Below are 20,706 nucleotides of genomic sequence, written 5' to 3' on the forward strand. Positions count from 1 at the left end.
TATAACCTAAAGCGGACCTAGACCGGAATTTCCAATTAGCGCTATTTTTTAGTGTGTATCTGCGTCCTTGCCTTGTTTATGAAGCCCTGAAGGTTCTAAACAAACAGTTCAGCCACTGCTGAGAACGCTGTGTTTTATTGTAATCTCGGGCTCAGGGAGATCTCTGAAAATCCCGTTATAGTTACGTAAACAGCGGTTCTCCCGAACAGCAGATCCTCCCACTCCGGGCACTAGTCCGGGCACATCCGGTTGCGTACATTGAACCGCAGAAGAAGAATAACGTCCGTTGTAGAGGTGTTTCACGAGCGACAGTGTCTTCTGACTCTGGGTCTGACTCCGGGTCAAAGTCATAAAAGGGACTGCAGCGGGGAGTCGTGAAGAAGCTATTTTTAAACACTGTTAAAACAATGTTTTGATAATGAGTAGCAGTGCATCCACCGTTCCAGAAGGGGGAGCTGTGCTTCTGAGAGCGGGTGTACTGAATATGTCACTTCCGGGTTGAGAGAGTTGAGTCTCAAGTCTCGCGACTGCGAAACAGCGTCAGAAAAGAGGATTTCTATCGGCTCGTTTACAGCAACCTAGGAGGTTTTTGAGCATAAAAACAAGTTAATGTATGTAAGTAGACCTCCATAACTAACATATATGTGCAACAGGACCACTCTATGTTAGCTTTAAGTGGTTAACCAATATGTATTTGTCCATGGCTGCTGCTATAAATCATAAGCATAAGATATATGATGATGCTTTTTCTTTTTCCTCCAGCAAATAAAATATAACAGTTTAATCATTTACAAACTTGCACACATTTAAACTTTTTTTTTGTAATTCATAAAAAGGAATGGACTAATGTAATAAAATAAATGTTAGATTTAAAGCGTGCTTGGTGCTTTCACATCCTGTTCGCGCCAGTGGTTCGTGTGACGTCAAGGATTCGCTGAATGACCAAATAAGGAGAGCGGCACTTGAGAGGAGGAACGTTCACGTTCCCGAAGAAAAGGAAGAACAAGAGAGAGAAAACTCAGGTGTGTCCCGTGTTCAGTGTGGGACTCACGGTGATATCAGTGCCAACAGTTGTCTACGTGTGCGTGTGTGTGTGCGCGCGCGCGCGTGTGTGTGCGCGTGTGTGTGTGTTGGGGGGGGTGGTGTTGGGGGAGTCTCTTGAAGAAACAGAGAAGAGGAAGCAGTTCCGCCCTCACCAGTAGCAGCAGACTGTGGAAGCTGGAAAAACCGAGCACAGCAAAGAAGTGAGTCCGCCTCAAAGTTTTGGTGAGCGGGACCTTTTGTCTCACGTGTGTCGCTGAGTGGAAACTTCTCGAAGCAGCAAATGTCCCGCATGTGAAGAAGAAGCAGAAGAAGAAGAAGACGCTCTCGTCGCCCTGCTTGTCCACCTCACTACGGACTGACTCGGCGTTGGTTCGTGTCGGCGTCGGCTGCTCCACATACTTGGGCCCAGTTTGAAGACAGTATGAGCGGAGAAGAGGAGAGATTTAAACTGGTGGTGGTCGGAGGAGGAGGGGTAGGAAAGAGCGCCCTCACCATTCAGTTCATTCAGGTACGGTCTCGACTCTGTGTTACTACGCCGCTAGAAAGAGTTTATAACGCATTAGTCAAACAGCTCATTACCCTTTCACAGCGAATCAGGGATTTTGACTTGAGAAATCCTGCCAGGTAACTTCCCGATCGGCAGAGGCGTTACACTTGAGTTTGGGGGCCCAACGCAAAAGGGTTGGGGGATTCCCAACCCCCCCCTCCCCCCGAAAAAAAACTTCCCGTTACATTTCCCACTGGTTTAGTCTTGCACCAAACTATTTCTAAGATGTAGAATCGTATCTGTGTATTGTTTTAATATGCAGGGTATCCGCGGGGTCTTAAAAAGTCTTAAATCCAATCATTTGAATTTAAGACCTTAAAATGTCTTAAATTCTCCTAAAATCTCTTAAAAGGTCTTAAATACAATTTTGAAAGGTTTTAAAAATCTATTAACATTACTTTTATTTAAAACATGCATGAACTTCAGTCTCACTTTGAAATGTTTGTATTTTTGAGGATGCGATAACATAACTACAACATGTAACTAAAGTAGGCCACCTGTGCTGCCCGGTGAGAATTTATCGAGCACCACTAGCTAGTGTGCTGTGCACACGCTGCAGTGTGTTACAGCTTAGCATAACAGCGGAGAAAACTTAATGAAAGCCCACAGCTAAGCCCAATTGCAAGTTCAACAATTTGTGGCTCCAATTTTCCTTCATGTATTTTGTAGTTTTTTGCCAGTATGGATTTGAAATGGGTCTTGAATTGTATTCATTATGGTCTTAAAAAGTCTTAAATTTGACTTGTTGAAACCTGCAGAGACCCTGATATGAATAAATTGACATAGAAGATGTCTTTTGGGTCTGTGATATCATGAGAGACAAGATATGGTCTTAGATTTTGTAATAAGGTAGATATGATGACTTTTCCTGGTTTTAAAAGCTGTTGCATTGATAAACATCATATTTATTGTATTGAATACATTTGTGAAATACACAAAATATTCTGAATTTAATAGTATATATTGTTGAAAGTACACAGTTTTAAAAAGTCACTTAATAATAAATATTTGTGTTGTGACAGCATTTGACCATATTTATAGTCAGTTTCATTATTTCTAGAACACTTCATTTAACATTAAAAATAAATAAAAGGTATTATCTGAAAGAAAGGTAATATGTTATTTTAAGATCATGTAATGCAGTCATCATTTTATTAGAGTGTGTTTACAGTGTAGTGTTGCTCTCCTTTGAGAAGCTCAAACATCTAACCAGAGAAATGACCTGTGTAGCTTGAGACAGGATATAGCCTACAATTATACAGATATGATTGATAAGCCATATCGCCCAGCCCTACAGAATTATTGAAAAATCCCCACCTTTCTCCCTTTTACCCCTTAAACATTTTTGTAAAATATGGAGCACTGTGCATTTTTAGTTGGCAAAAAGTACTTGTATCATGTTAGGTTCATGTGAAGTACTGTTCTGTCCAAATAAAAAGGCAGACAGAGCTCTTTAAATTAAGATATTTGCAGAATTCTCTTGATATGTTTTAAACAGGGCATCTTTGAGCAGATCATTAACCACACATACACTTCTGCAACCACCCATCCAAACAATAGATGTTTATCTATCTGAAAGTTGTTCCATATGGACAAATGCAGTTTGTACAGGGATTTCCTTATCATCCTATATATCTCAGACCACACCCACTGGGAGAGCTGTAATATGGGTTTATGGAGAATCAGTTTGCCCAGTGCCTTGCTAAGTGCTAGCTAATTTCAAAACATAATTGACATGTTTGGAAGTACTAAGCCACCATCTCTGACATATTGATTACATATTGATACTAATCTGATATGGATGCGCTGTTTGCTTTAATATTATTATCATCATTATTTTAGGTTATTTTAGGTTTTATATAAGTTTTATTTTTATATTTATATATATTATATCTATATTTTATATAATAATCTCAAATTATGATATGTACAACTTTGCAGGGACTTTACAGACCCCTGGCGATTTAAAAAATATTATTAAAAACAGTGACAAATCGAGCAACTTTTTGTCATAAACCTAAATACTATGAGCACGCACAATTCTGTTGCACGACTAAGATCCATCTTACGTTATTTACTGTGGACAGAGAGTCACACACACAAGAGCACGCACACAGACGAGCTGTGGATGGTTAATCTCCAACCACAACTCTAGGTTTTAGGTCCAAAAACACCGTCTCTGTGTGGACGGACCCTTAATCATTGATTTATTTAGAAGCAGAGCAGTCAGGGAATCACTTGTGGAGACATTTCAGCAGACAACATTAAAGTTATACTTACCTTTCTTGCATTTTTACACTTTTCTTTTGTAATCTTAAATTGCTCCTAATAAGCGTATGGCACTCTAAAACGTAAGATAAACCCACCAGGTTTTGAAACTCATCATTATTTAATGATCATATATCATCTATATATAGATCATATATAAAAGTATGACCAAATAAAGTAATTGGCCAAGCCTACTGTCTATCACCTGTCGTGCGCCTCGCCGATCGCTGTCACAGCTTGCGAGTCTCAGTAGTTGCAATGTGGGTTTGTTTACAAGTAGGTATGCACCGATTGTCATTTTTGGGGCCGATTCCGATTTTTCAAGAAGTTTGACCTGCCGATACCGATTTTAGCCGATTCCGATTTAAATTTTTTAAACCACTTTACAGCATACAGAAAGATATGCATTTTTGCATATTTTCTTTAATAGAACATTTTAACATAGAAATACAATCAGTTCACATCCAATATCCAACTAAAAATACAGTGAGTGAGCAGAGCGGTCACTCGCAAAGCAGACAGCAGCGCCACGGCTGCGCGGATGTTGTGTAATCAAATACACCGGTATGGCAGTATATTAAAAATGCATCATATCATAACGGGAAAAAAAACGGTATTCAGTGTGAACCGGTGTACCGCCCCGCCCTACACTCTTCTACATGTGCGTGTAGCCGCGTGCATGTGTGTTGCTGATGCTGCGCGATGCGGGTGCATTTGATCGGCTTATTCAAATCTGAATATTTCTGTCTGATCGGCCGGTCGCCGATTACGGCTGCCTTTTTTTGCGGAAACAGCAGCATTGCAGAGGGTGTAAAATATACTTCATTTTAGCCTCAATGTCCAAATATTGACCATCAAAGTAGTGATATTAAAAATGAGGGACAAAAAAAAATCCTGCTGCAGAGAAAACTCTCTCCACTGGCACTCGAGAACTGCTGTTGTCACCATGTAGGCTAATGCTACAGGTGACTGGCCACACACTCATCCTGCAAACCAGCCTTTGAGCACCACGGACAGCGGCCGAAGCTCCATAGTTACCTTACTGACCTGCCCCCTGAGAGTGCAGGGAGCCTGGACAGCAGGCTCACCTTTTCGTGCACAGCTTCCTTAACCTCGTTGGTTGTGAACTTTGCGTGTTTGTGACACTTCGACTTTTTTTATTTAAATTTTTTTGTCGAGGTGTGCACGTGTTGATTGACGATCGTTTTGTTCCTAGTCCACACACATGCGTCATATACATTTATGTACTTTTGACTCGCTAATTTAGTGATTCACACACATTTGGAGACGGGCCCCCATTCTATTGTTTTAGAGGATTAAAACGAGCTGTCAATCACCCACATTGACCAATGTAAGCCAGAGCTATGTAGCTGTGTAACTGAACATGCTGCAGAGTCACAGAGTTGTTATTATGCTCCGCACATGGAGCATTGATTTACAGGGAGTTTTATTCCATTTTCTTTCAAAACAAGTTCTTTTTAGACCAATAGGGACATGTAAATAAAATTAAATGGGTTTTAATAATTTGATACCTAAGAATTCTCAAATGGCACATATGGTGCCAAACTGTGCCAAATGAGAGAACGCCGAGACATCTCTTTCCTAAAACCTCTTTCATTTTACTCTTCGCTTCAGCAGCATCAGACTTGGCACAGGTCATGTCCACATGTTGTTACATGACGTCCATGAGTTTTTAAGCTTCTACTGCATATTTTAAAGGTGATGTTTGCTTTAAAATGCAATATTTTTTGAGGCAATGGAAACAAATCCTTAATTTATGCTGTGTTCCATGTGTATTTACTCTGACACATTTACTCTATTTATTTTGGGCATGTCATATTCGAGCAGGGACTCCAAAAGAGGGTCAGGGAAGAATAGGTTAATTATTACTTAATACTAAAAGTGAAACCAGCTGATCACAAAGCTAACAATTTACTGTAGATCATATCACTTTTTTTTTAGATCTAAACAAAAGGATTATTGAATTAATTTAAAATACTTTTTTAAAAATGTGTTACTGTCTGCCTGCTTGTCTGTTGTCATCTGGTTGGTCACATGACTGCTTTGTCTTGACTCCTCCTCACTTCAGCTCTGCAGCGATAATTATGCAATTATTAGGTCAACATTAATAAGTTAAATTTACCATTTATAAGTGGTTTACTGCGAGCCAAATTACAGCTTAAATTAGTGTACCATTTCTACCACTTTCTGGTCTATTTATATTAGTGACCACTAGAGCTGGGACGACAAGTTTCAAACTTCAAAAATTCGTCGACATGAATATTTTGCGTCAACACATCGCCCTCCCCGCCCTTTTTTTTTTCTGTTGAAGCCCCGTTCCAAACAACCTACTAGATGAAATCGTACTCCAGTCCAGTGGTGGCGGTAAATATGCACTAGAACGATCGAGTTTAAAACAGATAAAGAAGAATTCATAACAATGGCGAGCAGTAGCGGGAGCGCTGAGGAACAAACGGCAACAAAAACACGTCTACAGTCTTCAAAAGTGTGGGATTTTATTTACTCTTAACTCTTCTAACAATGCAGTTGTTTGCAGACTATGCAAATGTACTTTGGCGTACCACAGGAGTACAACAGCAAACTCTGTGTGCGCTGTTGATTGTCCCCCTTACCCGCCCTGAGATGTTCGTTTATCAAGCAGTCGCAGTAGTAAACCAAAGATTAACACTACGTTAGACAGTTGTTGTCTAGTTATTTATTCTGTTCAATAGAGAGTCACACAGACAGACACGCAGGCGCGCACACACATACACACACACACAAGCCCACTCTAATCGTAAAATAAGTTGTTAGATGAGTAGACAAATCGGAAAAATAATGACTAGATTAATCGTTTGAAAAATAATCGTTTGGGACAGCTCTTGTGACCACCGTAAGTTCGACAGAGAAAACTTGACATACATCATGCTCTCGAGCTTAAGGTTAATTTGCCTTGCCTTAGCACAACAGATAATGTTTTTTTCAGAAAAATATCCAGTGGAAGGCTGCTCCCATGTCCTCCCATGACATTTGACACATGACATTGTATCAGAAGCATAGCATGATACTGCAGGTGCAGCGTGCAGTGCTTATCAACTGCGGTTACCGTGGTAATTAAAACTAATATGGTAACCTTCATCATCGAGAATTTGACTGTGGTTTAACGTGACACCGTTATTTGAAGCTGTAGATCATATAAACAGTAGCTATTTTATTTGAGAGTGTATTTACAGTGTATTGTCTCTCTCCTAATAAAGAAGCACAAACATCAAAAAAGAAAAGTTTTCATGAGTCCAGATAAATGACGTGCAGCTTTATGTCCCGGCATATTAGGATATAGCCAAAAAATATCCAGATGTTATTTACAGTATAAGCCATATTGCCCAGCCTTAGTCACACAGTAAGACCACGGTAAAATTGAAGTATTACTTTGAAGGTCTAAGGGTTTTTACTGGCAGATAATATTAAAGTATGTTTTAGATAGGCCACCATCTTGATGATACTGTACGTGGTCATTAATGCAGTGTCATGTGTTGTTCCACAGTCCTACTTTGTGTCCGATTACGACCCCACCATCGAAGACTCCTACACCAAGATCTGCACTGTGGATGGAAAAGAGACCCGGATGGACAGTAAGGCTCATCACACTGAACAGTAACACAGTCTCAGAGCGTGATCACAGTGGGTGTGTGATATGACACAGGCAGTGTGTTTGCTGTTTGGATGTTTCATTACCTTGTTAGGACTTGTACTTGGCCAGCATTGCTGCACTGAGTCAGGCAGTATGGTATTGGGTCACACTGCTGTTTTGTTTGACCACACTGTAATATGTGGGTCATCAAATTAATGTGTTTATTGCTGTGTAGGTTTGACTGCGGTTGCAGAAGCTTCACTTACATGACTGTGCAATACAGTGTATGGTTTACAGAGATCGAAGCTTCTTCTGAACAGGCAATGTCTTTGCAGTGCACTACCTTTGGTTTCTTTGTTCAGAGATCTGTCTTTAAGAAATAGATGCTGAGATCTGACATAATCTTTAACACACAGAGAGGATGTTGTGTACTCAAAACATGACAGGTGTCAGTGTGAACAGTAGAAAACTTTTCCCTTTGATATGTCTCATATTACACTGTTTATTCTGTATGTTTTGTTCTCTTGTTCAGTTGCCCTTAACCCCTGTATGTGTGTCAGTCTTGGATACAGCAGGTCAGGAGGAATTTGGAGCAATGAGGGAGCAGTACATGCGCTCAGGAGAAGGCTTCCTACTGGTGTTCGCTCTTAACGACAGGGGAAGGTAATTGTGTGTGTGTGTGTAATAATTATGTGTACAGCTCTAGAAGAAGGAGACTTAATATAATTGGATGGATTTACAAACCAAAACATGCTCCCCTTTCCTGTGACTGTGTTTCATATTAATCACCTTGTTGATGAAATCCTTTTCCATCACTTTTTCAATCTCTCAAAAGCTTCCACGAGGTTCAGAAATTCCACACCCAGATCTTGCGAGTGAAGGACCGAGACGACTTCCCCATGGTGCTGGTAGGAAACAAGGCTGACCTGGAACAGCAGAGAGTGGTGAGTAACACGTCTATGGAGTCTATTAACTCCCACACACTTCCTGGCTCCGGGAATGTAGTGGAGTTGCACAGAGATATACTCCACTGTGAATGTTGGAGACTCTGTTACTTTGAGTTTGTTGATTCAAACTAAGCCTAGTAATTACACAAACTAATATGATAATAATCATATATGTGGCTTCCTCCTTCAACATAGAAGCAGAAAATCAACACTGAACCACATTTGTGCCTAGGCAGGTCTAGATGACTGTACAGAAGTAAAGAAACCCCAAATACAATGCAGTGAACTAAAAGAGAGAGTGATATTTTATTTATAGGAAAGCATGTATACCTATTTTAAACATATTTTTATTGGTAGGCAGTTACAGAAGTTACATATCAAGTGTATACGTGAGGTGGGATTAAAGAAGAAATTAATGTATGTTGCACATACATTTAAACGAGATGAGGTGAGGGAGTTGGGAGCTTATCTTGGATATAGTAGTATATAGATGTATATATAGATATAGTTTTGCAAATGTGGCCAAGGAGCCACGCGTTATAAGTCTCGGTTTCTCAAGGCCCAAAGATAGCAATTAAAGGATCTGGTGTGATCGTCAATTGGAAGACATCTGCTAGGCAGGTGAAGGCTTACAGTGTTTACAGGTAGGGTCAACATCTGGAAACATTTTTGGAGAGTTTGTCTTTTGAGAAGTGAAGGTGATGTAGGGACCTAAAACAACCTGCAACCTAAAGTTATGGATATATTTCTCCTTTTAGGGCCACTTGTATACAGGGTTCCTACGCAGCATGGAAAAGTATGGAATTTGATTTGAGTAATTTCCAGGTCTGGATAAGTATGGAAAAAAGGAAAAGAGGATGGAAAAATTCTCACTATTATCTCACTTTCTAAAATTAAATACATTAATATACACAAATCAAAACAAGTACTAACTAATCGAGCTGGCTGTAGAATGGTGTCGAGTTACCATGGTTACATGTCGTCGAGCCAGCCACCTATTGTCGGCCGCGACACTGTCATGGGTCGAGTTTTCCGAGGGCTGGCTTCATGAAAAATGAGTTAAGGATTTTAAAACCATTTATTTACGTAGTAAGCATCTAACAATTGGTACTCAGATGTTTAATATTGACTGAAAAATCCCCAGAGAAGTCTGGAAATTTGAGTCTGGAAAAGTATGGAATTTTGAAATTGAAAATGTGTAGGAACTCTGTGTATACAAATGTGTTTTTCTCCCAATTCCCCCGATTAATGACATGGCCGAGTGGAAAGGGAACTTAGCCTGTGACTGGAGGGTTGCTTGTTCAAGTCAACAGGTCAACGGCTAGGGTACTGGGGGCTACATCCAGTGTACTCATAGTGTGTGTCAAGCTGTCATTTCTGAATCAGCCTTTAAACATTCCCTTTTAGCCAAGCTCCTGCAAACATCACTGTCAATTTGTGTCTTATCTTTCTGCTTCATTTTTTTGCAGTATATAGCAAATCCTGTTCTTTATAAATACAGTCTATTCTGCATTTCTAATGGCAGTTATGATCTTTCCTCACAGCTCACTGTGAAAGTGACAGTGGATGATCTTGCTGAAGGTTGTTTGCTTTGTCCACAGATCTCCAGGGAGGATGCTCAGGCGTTTGCCAGAGAAAACAGGATCCACTATATGGAGGCTTCAGCTAAAAATCGATACAATGTGGACGAAGCCTTTTTAGAGTTGGTGCAAATTATCAGGTACTATTGAGTTTTATTTTGTTTATTTTCTTCATCTTATTTCAGGCACACCCCAATAACCTATTTTTTTCCCATTTGACTCTTTTGCACATTTCTTAATCTTAGTCATTTTTCTTGTACTGTTTGGTGTATGTTACGTTTTCTACAAGCAACCGTAAAAATGGCCAGCTTTATCTTTTGATCAATAACCTTGCCACACTTGCAAAATCTTCTCAAGGACTTGGGTAGGCCCTAAACCACAGGTGTCAAACAGGCGGCCCGCGGCCCGGATCCGGCCTGCCAGTGGCTCCAGTCCGGCCCGCCGAGCCCCCAGGCTGGACTGGGTCGGTACTACCGAGTATTTGCATAAAATGAAACGATACCCGGAATCGGTACTTGAACGCATCCTTGTAACATTATCCGAGTGGAAGAGTAGGCGATTTCCTAAGCTGACTTGAACGCAGCACTGCTCGCAAAGAGCGTGATGACGTAGTTTGTTAACCTCCGTCATTCACTGGCTGAGACGTTCGAGCGTCATGACGTCAATGTGCTGCGTTGCTGGCTGTTAGCTCCGGTGTGGCTAACAACAGCGCTAAGCAGTTTCAGTACGTCTGACGTTCTCTGTGCGTTGCTGTTATTTTATCGGCATTGTTGTCCGGTCCATCATGGTTATATGAACTGTTGGCGTGTCTTTGGCGTTATTCAATTCCGTGCCCGGAAAAGAATGACACCGTTAAACGGAACGTTACATGGGCACATGCTTTTGAGTGCCCCCCACCGCCCTAAATTCTTAGGCTGTTCATAATATATTTTGTAAAAGAATAATTCATTTAATACATAGAATTTTATAATTCTTCTTCTTTGCAGTAATTAATACAAAGAAAAAAGTGGACTTGTTATTACTTCAATGTCATTTTGCGATGAGTTTACTGGTCCGGCCCCCTTGAGGTCGGATTAAGCTGGATGCGGCCCCCGGACCAAAATGAGTTTGACACGTCTGCCCTAAACGAAGAGAGAGGAGGGTTCCTTGACCCTGGTTACACCTGAACAAGTCTCTAAAATGTCTTCACTGGAGCAGACTATGACTGATACACATGGAGGTTGTGGATTTGTGCAAAGGGTGATTTCCAGATTTCATCAAAAATCTACTAATGGAGCTCATGCTCCCTAATGCCTACACATTCCTCTCATGCATACAAGCCTCAGGTTGTATTTGTACTAAAGGTCAACGTTTATGGTACGTGTGTCACAAATCTGTACATCCGATCCAGTTTGTCCTCAGTGTCAATCAGAACCACTTTTTTTCTCTCACTCTTCCTGGTTTTGTTAGAGAGTCTTTTTGATCAGTTTTGTGGACAATTTCCCAATGTTTTTGAGACATTGCTCCTCTGTTCCATCTTAATTTCAATAACTGTGGGATGTTTTATATTATTATAATTTTGCATCCAGAAATGAGCAATATACTCGTATATTTTCATTTAAGTTTATCAGGAGATAAAATATAATGCAAATGCAAAAAATTAATTAATAAATAAAAAATATTAAATATTATATTAGTCTTTTTTTGTGAAAGGCCCATTATTCAATTTCTATGACAAACATTTGCCAAATTATCATGCCAATTCTGTACCATTGTTGTTTTTTTAATCAAATGTTGCTATGGCTGGGACTGTGTGTACTTACCTCACTATAGTCAAGGCATTGCAATTATAGTTTATTATATTATAGAGTATAGATTAAAGTTCATGCTTGGAATATTTTTGAGGATCTCATTAAACATACCAGACAACATTCCAGGTGCATGCCCCTCATCTGGTGCAGACAGACGGGCCTTTTTTCCTGCACACCGCTCCTGCGCCATGCGGTTCTCCGCCTCAAAGCGGGCTCTCTTTATCCAACGCAGACTGGATCATCTCTCTATGCGCAGTTTTATCCCCACATCCAAATAATGGTATTCATGACGAGGATCGAGTACAGTCGCAATGAAGTGCAGGGGATCCGAGTAGATCTTAGTAAAACGTGTTGACAGACACTTAAGAGCAGAGCGCACTTTTCATTGTTTTCACTCCGTGGTCTCAGTCTTTTTGTAGAAGACGCTTTAGTGCTGCAATTAAGGGAATAACAGATGCATCAGATGAGCTGATCTCTTTACTTAACTATAAAGTGTCAGTGCCTTGATTTAGTCCTGATGGACTGTGAAGAACAAGAACAGCATGTAATGACTGTAATAGTCTGCTTTACATGTGATGGTGATGGTGCTTACAGCGGTGTGGCATCTGCAGGTAAATCCACTTTCACCCCTAGTGTGCGGTTGAAAACACTTTAGATTACGGTGGTAATTCTCCGTCTACCGTCACTTTCAAAACTCATTGTCTTTAATCTTAATAAATGAGGTCACTGGTGTCTACAAATCACCTTCTGAATTGTTCCACAATAGTGTTCAAGCAGAGCCTGAGATGTTAACTGGGGAAATGATTAATTCTTTTTTTTTTTGTTTACAGGATGTTCCAGGAGATGGAGTGTCCTCCTCCCCCAGCTCATCACACAGGGAAACAGAAGAGTGGTGGATGTCCCTGTGTCCTCCTCTAAGCATTTCCACTGTGGGCCTCATCCCTCTGCAGTTTATCCAGATAGGGGTGTGTATGAAACGCTGTATATGAGAGAAGGATGGAGATCAGGTGCATGATTATCTCCCCCTTTCCATTTGCACCAGTTTTAACAAGTGTATTTAGTTTTTTAATGAGAGAATCCAAAGACTGCGGAGTGAGCACTGGGTCTGGTGAGACATAGAAAGTCAGTGCTGTACCTGTGAAATGATGTAAGAAGGATTTTACTGTACACAGCCCACTAACGATTACAATTATAACAACGATTATAACAATATCAAATTCACAATACTGTGAGAAGGAAAGTGTGTCATGTCATGTTGTTTCACCAGTGACAGTGAAACCACGTCCTCTGACTGAAATAAAACGAGTTATGAGTTATAGGTGGAAGGGAAGTGAGAACTGAAAGAGAATAGAATGGTTTACACACATACACACACACACACAATCAGTGAATTTGACCTCTGCATTTAACCCACACACAAAAACCAGACACAGGGGCAGTGGGCAGCACTTTCCTGTACCCAGGAATCAATAGGGGATTGGGTGCCTTGCCCCTCGCCTGTCCTGGGATTTGAACCAGTGACCCACTAGTTACAAGCCCAATTTTCCGATCTATTTCAGTGAAAATGGCAGATGCCAGTATTAGTGAGCAGCATATGGATGTAAGAAAGATATGAACAGCTTTTTATATAATATTTAACATTTAGCATTTAAATCTAAAAATAATGAGACTATAGTTTACTTCCGTTAGCCAAAATATATCCAATTTTCTTTAAATCCATAGAAATCTGAAGGACAGGACTGGGCAGGGCAGGGCAGATATTTTGTCTCTACAGAAGAAACTCCAGCCTGGCCAAAAGGCTTTAAGCGAAGCTTTTACAAGCCTGCTTCGCCAAAACAGCAAAAAGCTTGAAAGATCAGCGTGCTTTAACAGTCAAACACTATTACCAGTGCTTTATAAGTAGCACAAAGACTAAAGCAATCTCTCACCATGCACCAGCTACTCACAGCAATATTGCACTCACTATCACAATAAATCAACTGTGGATTTACCACTGAAAGATTCTGATATTGTTACATCACTAGATTATTTTTAATTAGCTGTTTTACGGTAAAAAACAACAAAAAGTCATTGTAGTTTTGTGGTAAAATGAGGCGCAAGCAGAACCTCTGTCATACTCCCTGCATACCTGAGGAGGGCAGCAAAGCCCCACAAGCTAAGATTGCTGTGTTTCTCATCTGAGATCGTCCCCACACAGCAGTGTGTAAAGATAATCGTCCTTCTCAACATTTCATAAACGTGGTCACGCCCCCACATAAATCATACTCCCAAGCTTCTCATTTTAAACTCTGATGCTCATGAGCTGCTTGGGTTTTGCAAGTGTCTGTAAATATAGAATATTTTGTCTACTGTTGTACGCCAAAGAAGTATACTTGTAATACTTAGTACACTGTCACTTTTAAGCTGTTAACATCTGTATATTATTATTTTTTTCAAAATTGTTAACAAGCATCAGTCTGTACTGAAGTCACTTTTTGAAAACTCCACACCCTGTCTGCTTTTTCATCTTTGACCATAGCCAAATGATTGAGTTCACATGTAAAACTCACTCAATTCAAAACACTGCACATGTGTGGCAGACAGTGTTTGTGGTCAGTGGGCTGAACAGAGCTGTGATGGTTATGTGTCAGTACCTCATAGATGCTCATGTTTCATGTTTCCTTCATCATGGTCATTTTATTATTGTCCCATGACCATGTTGGCAGCCTAAGATGCAGCAAAAAAAATGAATGGGACCAGTGCTCAGAGTTCACTGCACACTGAGCATAACATTAGGTAGCATAGCATTAGCATTAGCAAGGGGCAATGTAATGTCAATAATTGCTGTGCAGACGAGCTCTTGGTAAATCGTCCATCATTTACCTTTAGTTAAAAGCTCACAGTGATTCACCACCAGCATCTCTGCCGTTAAATGTTCCCTGTTAGCCAAAAAGAATAAAGTAAATAATTACAAACATTTACAGTTGTAGGATTCTGTTCCTGAGTCTTTGGTTACGTTTCTCAGACGTGATCATTTGTTGTACAGACAACAGGTACGTGATCAGGTATGGCCGCTATCTGACCTAATGGGACTTGCTTATGCAGTAGCGAGCTCTGATTATCCTAAAATGTGTGTGATTGGGATTTTCTAAATGTAATATGCACAAATATCATTTTTAAAAAAGTAGACAAAGCTCTGTGCCCCCCTCTAGTCTCTGGCGCCTGCCTGAGGGGGGGGGGGGGTTGGCTCCAGGTTGGGAGCCATGAGTCTAATACAGTGGTATGCAAACGTTTGGGCACCCCTGTAATTGTTCATGATTTTCCTTCATAAATCATCGGTTGTTTGGATAAGAAATTTCAGTTAAATATATCATATAGGAGACAAACACAGTGATATTTGAGAAGTGAAATAAAGTTTATATGATTTACAGAAAGTGTGCAAGAATTATTTAAACAAACTTAGGCATGTGCATAAGTTTAGAAAAGAAGAAAAAAATCCTTTTTGCAGAAATAACAGCCTCTAAAGGCTTCCAATTAGAGTCTGGATTCTTGACAGCCTGCTTTAAATCACACCACAAATGTTCAATAATATGCAGGTCTGGGGACTGAACTGGCCCGGCACAACTTCAACTTTGTCACTGATTCAGCAGCACCTTATTTCGGAAATGAAGATGGCTTGTCCTAATGTGCTTTAGCATTATCTCACGCGACTCTGTTAGTGGCAGGTGCAGAGAAAAGGATTTTTCTGCATTACTCTTCCATGCAGCATCTCCTTGTGTTAAGTGTGCTGAATAGTTGAACGATGCACAGTGACACCATCTGCAGCAAGATGATGTTGTAGGTCTTTGGAGCTGGTCTGTGAATTGACTGACTGTTCTCACCATCCTTCATCTCTGCTTATCTGAGATTTTTCTTGTTCTGCCACTTCAGGCCTTAACTAGAACTGTGCCTGTGGTCTTCCAATTCCTCACAATGTTCCTCACAGTTGAAACTGAGAGCTTAAATCTCTGAGATAACTTTCTGTATCCTTCCTCTAAACCATGATTTTGAACAATCATTGTTTTCAGGTCATTTGAGAGTTGTTTTGAGGCTCCCATGTTACCACTCTTTAGAGAAGATGCAAAGAGGAGAAACACTTACAATTGGCCTCCTTAAATACCCTTTCTCATGATTCACCTGTGTATGGAGGTCAAGGGTCAATGAGGTTACCAAACCAATTTTGAGTTCCAATAATTATTACTAAAGGTATTGAAATCAATAAAATGACAAGGGTGCCTAAATTTATGCACATTTTATTTAAATAATTTCTCCACGCTTTCTGTAAATCATATAAACTTTATTTCCCTTCTCAAATATCACTGTGATATTAACTGAAATTTCTTATTCAAACAACCAATGATTTATAATCATTACATATAAATCATATCATAATCAAATCAAATTTACAAACTTTTGCATACCACTGTATATGTCAATGGAGGAGAACAGCATCACTTCCTGTCAGAGGTTGTTACCTTGGTTGCGTGACATCAGCTATCAAAGCTCTATATAATACATTTGGTACATAAAGAACGTTTTTTAGGTTAGGGGCTACAGAATGAACTATGTTTATGAATCTGCTCACTAAGGTAGCAGAACACACACACACAGTGCTTGTGTGTGTGTGTGTGTTTTTGCAGGGTTACTACTGAAACAATTTCCATGAATTTTGTAGAAGGGGTGGAGTATGATTGAGTTTGGGGGAGGGGTTAAATGCTGGCAGTGGTGTGTGATATTGTGTAATACTTAGTTTAGATTCACTTTGAATTTCTCTTTATATCAAAATATCTTTCATCTTAACTCCATCAATGTGTGGTATACAGTATGTTAAATGACATACATGAATAAAACATTTATCTGAACATTTCACTCTGTTGTCATGGTGATGTCTGATGCATTTTGTCACAAATGTTGTTATTGTTATTTTAAGATAATATTGCCTACCCTGACTGAACACTTGTTTTTCCCCACACAGCTCATGTGGCCCAGAGGTCATTTGAGTTTGAGACCCCTGCCACTGCCATATTCTGATGAGTTAAGTTAGGGCTGTCAATTTTTAGTTATTAATTAATCTCACATTTTGAAATTCAATAATCAAGATGAATCGTGATTAAAAGTTTGTTTTTCTTCAAATGACTAAATTAATGAGCATTCAGACACCATTGTTTAATTGTATGTTTCTTTTTAAACACATAACTACACATATTACTGTGTGATTTCAAAGAGACTCAGGTCTATCAAGTGTCAACTAGGTCATCTTAAAATAAAGGCTCAACATGGATGACTGACATCCTGTATGCAACAAGAACATGTGTTAACTTCTCAACAAAATAATCCACTTGAGAATATCCTTAGAAACTCACACATTCACATTTGTCATGATAAAGTGAGAGAGAGAGCACACAGCGTAGTTGTTCAAACTGAAGTCTCCAGGCAGCTGCCAGCATAGTGTGCCACTTACTTTCCACTCGTTGGCTATGTGGAGGAATTCCTCTGCGCAGGTCTGTTTTTTTTGGACAGTCAAGGCAAAGGATCGCAACTTCCAGTCATTATAACGACTACAATCCTTCACCTCAGCATGCGCTTGTGTATAGGGTGGGGGGGGGGGGGCACAAAAAAATATTTGCACTGAGGCCTATCACCATGATGTTACGGCAGTGGTGTTGGGGGCGTGCGTGGACAGTGCATGCATAAAATGAATATCCACCCCACCACCAAGTACAAAATTCGACAATAGAAGAAGTTGTCGCTGAAGATCGTCATCCGAGCCTCGACCTGGCGACCCTGGATCCAGCTCGACCTCGACTCCCCTGCCCCGACAGACCTTTCAGCTGTGAGCCGCTCTAACCAGACATGTCCGAGGGAGCTGAAGCATCGCTCTCTTCTTCTTTGGTAGAATGTGGCCTATTCCCAGCTGAGAACTCATATTTAAGCATATTTGATATTATTTTTATTAAGTAACACAGCATATTGTATATCATTGGCGTAACCAAAGGCATGATGGGAGTAACACAGCTGTTGTCAGTGTTTACTGGGACATTAGAGCAGTGATTCCCAAACTTGGGTACTTCGTACTATGCAAAGTAATTGAGGGGATACATGGAGACAAAAAAGAAATAAAAAATAAAAATATATGGTGGTGTGCTGGTGTTGCTCATTGGATATGCTGGTATTATTTAAATAGATCTTTTTGGTAAGAAATAATTGATTTTGAGGAGATTTTATATGGTGAGTGCCGTCTGTACAGACAGACACAATTGATCAAGTGCACAGGCGTAGAGGTTACATGGCTGGAGGTAAAGTATCTGAAGGGGTGAATAGTTGGGGAACCACTGAACTAGAGCATGTCATTTGAAATGTTTTGATTCTTAGTATTTTTTACGAGGTGATATTTAGTCTTGAATGTCTTTTAAAAATGTTGATCAGCCTCGGCTCGTCATTTCATGGATATTTATATAATGTATGAAAATAATCAAAGTTGCTGTAAACTGATAAAGATCTCCAGGTGTCCTGTGTCCACGTCTCCAGCTGGCAGTTTTACAGGAGTGGCCACCATGACAAAATGGTCTTCAAGGCGGAGGGGGCGGAGCTACATCCAGCTCTTAAAATACAACCATTAAACCCATGGATGTATAATATGAACTGGATAGAGCTCCGCCCCCTCTGCCTTGAAGACAATTTTTACATGGTGGCCACTGTGGGTACTGCATCAGAAAACCCCATAAAAGCCCAAAAAGCAATTTTCCCATTGACCGCAATAGTAAAAGAGGCGACTGTAAAAGTGTCCACAGGACACCTCGAGACATGGACACGGGCTTTTATAGATCTTTATATGGTAGTGACACTACTGCACATGCTCTATGGGCCCCATAACCCGGAAATAAACCCTGGAGTCAAAAAACTTTTGTGTCATATGCGCTGGGTGTGCAGCTTCATAGGAATGAACCAAGTAGAGCTCTATCCAGTTCATATAATACATCCATGATTAACCCACACAACTCAGAGGTTACCCTACTTCTTCTTCTATTAAATCTGTCAGGCTGTAACCAAGAGGCTAAACACTGCCCTCTACAGTACAAAGTCCTGAATCACAGTTCTCCTGCCGCTGTTGATTTAAGATCTAATAAGACAAAACATCCCATAAATCTGGTATATTTACACATATGACGTGAGATAAACATATATGTTTGACATAATTCCACAGTTGTAGAAATATTAATAGAAGAATGTACAGATTTTTGTACCAGTTTTTGTTTTATTAGTTTTGATGTATATTAGTAAATGTGATTTTCCTTACATTTTACTAACCTGGAAAAGGATTTATATTTATGATTTGAACAGAAATAAAAAATTCTAAAAATGTCTACGTCAATAGTTTAACAACAATATGTAAGTCAGCTCAATAATAATTGATTATTCACAGCAGTTCATTTTGGACATGAAATATTAGAACAAACACAGATTTGATCAGGTCAAAGGTGAAAGGTCAAATAAACCTGGTTAAGCGTTTTCTCTTTAATCCACAAAAAAAGGTATAATTCAGTAACATGAAGAATCAGCTGGACTTGGATAAAAAAGCTTTGACATGATGTCTAATTAAATCATATCAAATCATTAGATCATATCTTATTTTGGAGTTTATTTTATTTATTTATTCTGTTTTTGCATTTAGTTTGGTTAATAATTATCCAGCCTCCACCAAACCCGTTCTCGGGTATAGGAGACAAACACAGTGATAATTGAGATGTTAAATAAAGTTTATATGATTTACAGAAAGTGTGCAAGAATTATTTAAACCAAATTAGGCATGTGCATAAGTTTAGGCACCACAAAAGAAAACATTTTGTGCATCCTCCTTTTGCAGAAATAACAGCCTTAAACGCTCTAAACGCTTCCTATAGCTTCCAATTAGAGTCTGGATTCTGGCTGAAGGTATTTTTGGACCATTCTTCTTTACAAAACATCTCCAGATCAGTCAGGTTTGATGGTTTCTGAGCATGGACAGTCTGCTTTAAATCACACCACAAATGTTCAAAAATATTCAGGTCTGGGGACTGAGATGGTCATTCCAGAACGTTGTATTTGTTCCTCTGCATGAATGCCTTAGTAGATTTTGAGTTGTCTTGTAGAAAGATCCAGCCCCGACACAACTTCAGCTTTGTCACTGATTCCTGGACATTGTTCTCCAGAATCTGCTGATATTGAGTGGAATCCATGCGACCCTCAACTTTAACAAGATTCCCAGTCCCTGCACTGGCCACACAGCCCCACAGCATGATGATGGAACCACCACCACATTTTACTGTAGGTAGCAAGTGTTTTTCTTGGAATGCTGTGTTCTTTTTCCACCATGCATAACTCCCCTTGTTTTGCCCAAATAACTCTATTTTAAATGTGCTTTAGCACACCTCAAGCGACTCTGTTTGTGACGGGTGCAGAGAAAAGGCTTTTTCTGCATTACTCTTCCATACAGCATCTCCTTGTGTAAAGTGCGCTGAATAGTTGAACGATGCACAGTGACACCATCTGCAGCAAGATGATGTTGTAGGTCTTTGGAGCTGGTCTGTGGGTTGACTGTGACTGTTCTCACCATCCTTCACCTCTGCTTATCTGAGATTTTTCTTGGTCTGCCACATCAGGCCTTAACTAGAACTGTGCCTGTGGTCTTCCAATTCCTCACAATGTTCCTCACAGTTGAAACTGAGAGCTTAAATCTCTGAGATAGCTTTCTGTATCCTTCCTCTAAACCATGATGTTGAACAATCATTGTTTTCAGGTCATTTGAGAGTTGTTTTGAGGCTCCCATGTTGCCACTCTTCAGAGAAGATGCAAAGAGGAGAAACATTTACAATTGACCTCCTTAAATACACTTTCTCATGAT

At 39.9% G+C, this 20,706-nt stretch overlaps 1 protein-coding gene across 1 annotated transcript; it reads left to right on the plus strand.

Moving 5' to 3' along the window:
- The first annotated feature begins 1,428 nt into the window (after positions 1-1,428).
- Positions 1,429-14,999, plus strand: rras (RAS related). The gene is made up of 6 exons (XM_083896709.1): positions 1,429-1,552; positions 7,404-7,491; positions 8,051-8,153; positions 8,326-8,434; positions 10,039-10,157; positions 12,638-14,999. The coding sequence occupies exons 1-6, from the start codon at positions 1,466-1,468 to the stop codon at positions 12,723-12,725; spliced, it is 594 nt and encodes a 197-aa protein (XP_083752835.1). The 5' UTR covers positions 1,429-1,465; the 3' UTR covers positions 12,726-14,999.
- Positions 15,000-20,706: the final 5,707 nt, after the last annotated feature.

The sequence above is a fragment of the Microchirus variegatus genome (genome assembly GCF_963457635.1).
Source record: "Microchirus variegatus genome assembly, chromosome: 10".
NCBI classification, from domain to species: Eukaryota; Metazoa; Chordata; class Actinopteri; order Pleuronectiformes; family Soleidae; genus Microchirus; species Microchirus variegatus.

Coding starts and splice junctions, on each gene's coding strand:
- rras (XM_083896709.1), top strand. CDS start 1,466: ATGAGCGGAGAAGAGGAGAGATTTAAACTGGTGGTGGTCGGAGGAGGA. Junction 8,435..10,038: donor ACCTGGAACAGCAGAGAGTG/GTGAGTAACACG, acceptor CTTTGTCCACAG/ATCTCCAGGGAGGATGCTCA. Junction 10,158..12,637: donor GAGTTGGTGCAAATTATCAG/GTACTATTGAGT, acceptor TTTTGTTTACAG/GATGTTCCAGGAGATGGAGT.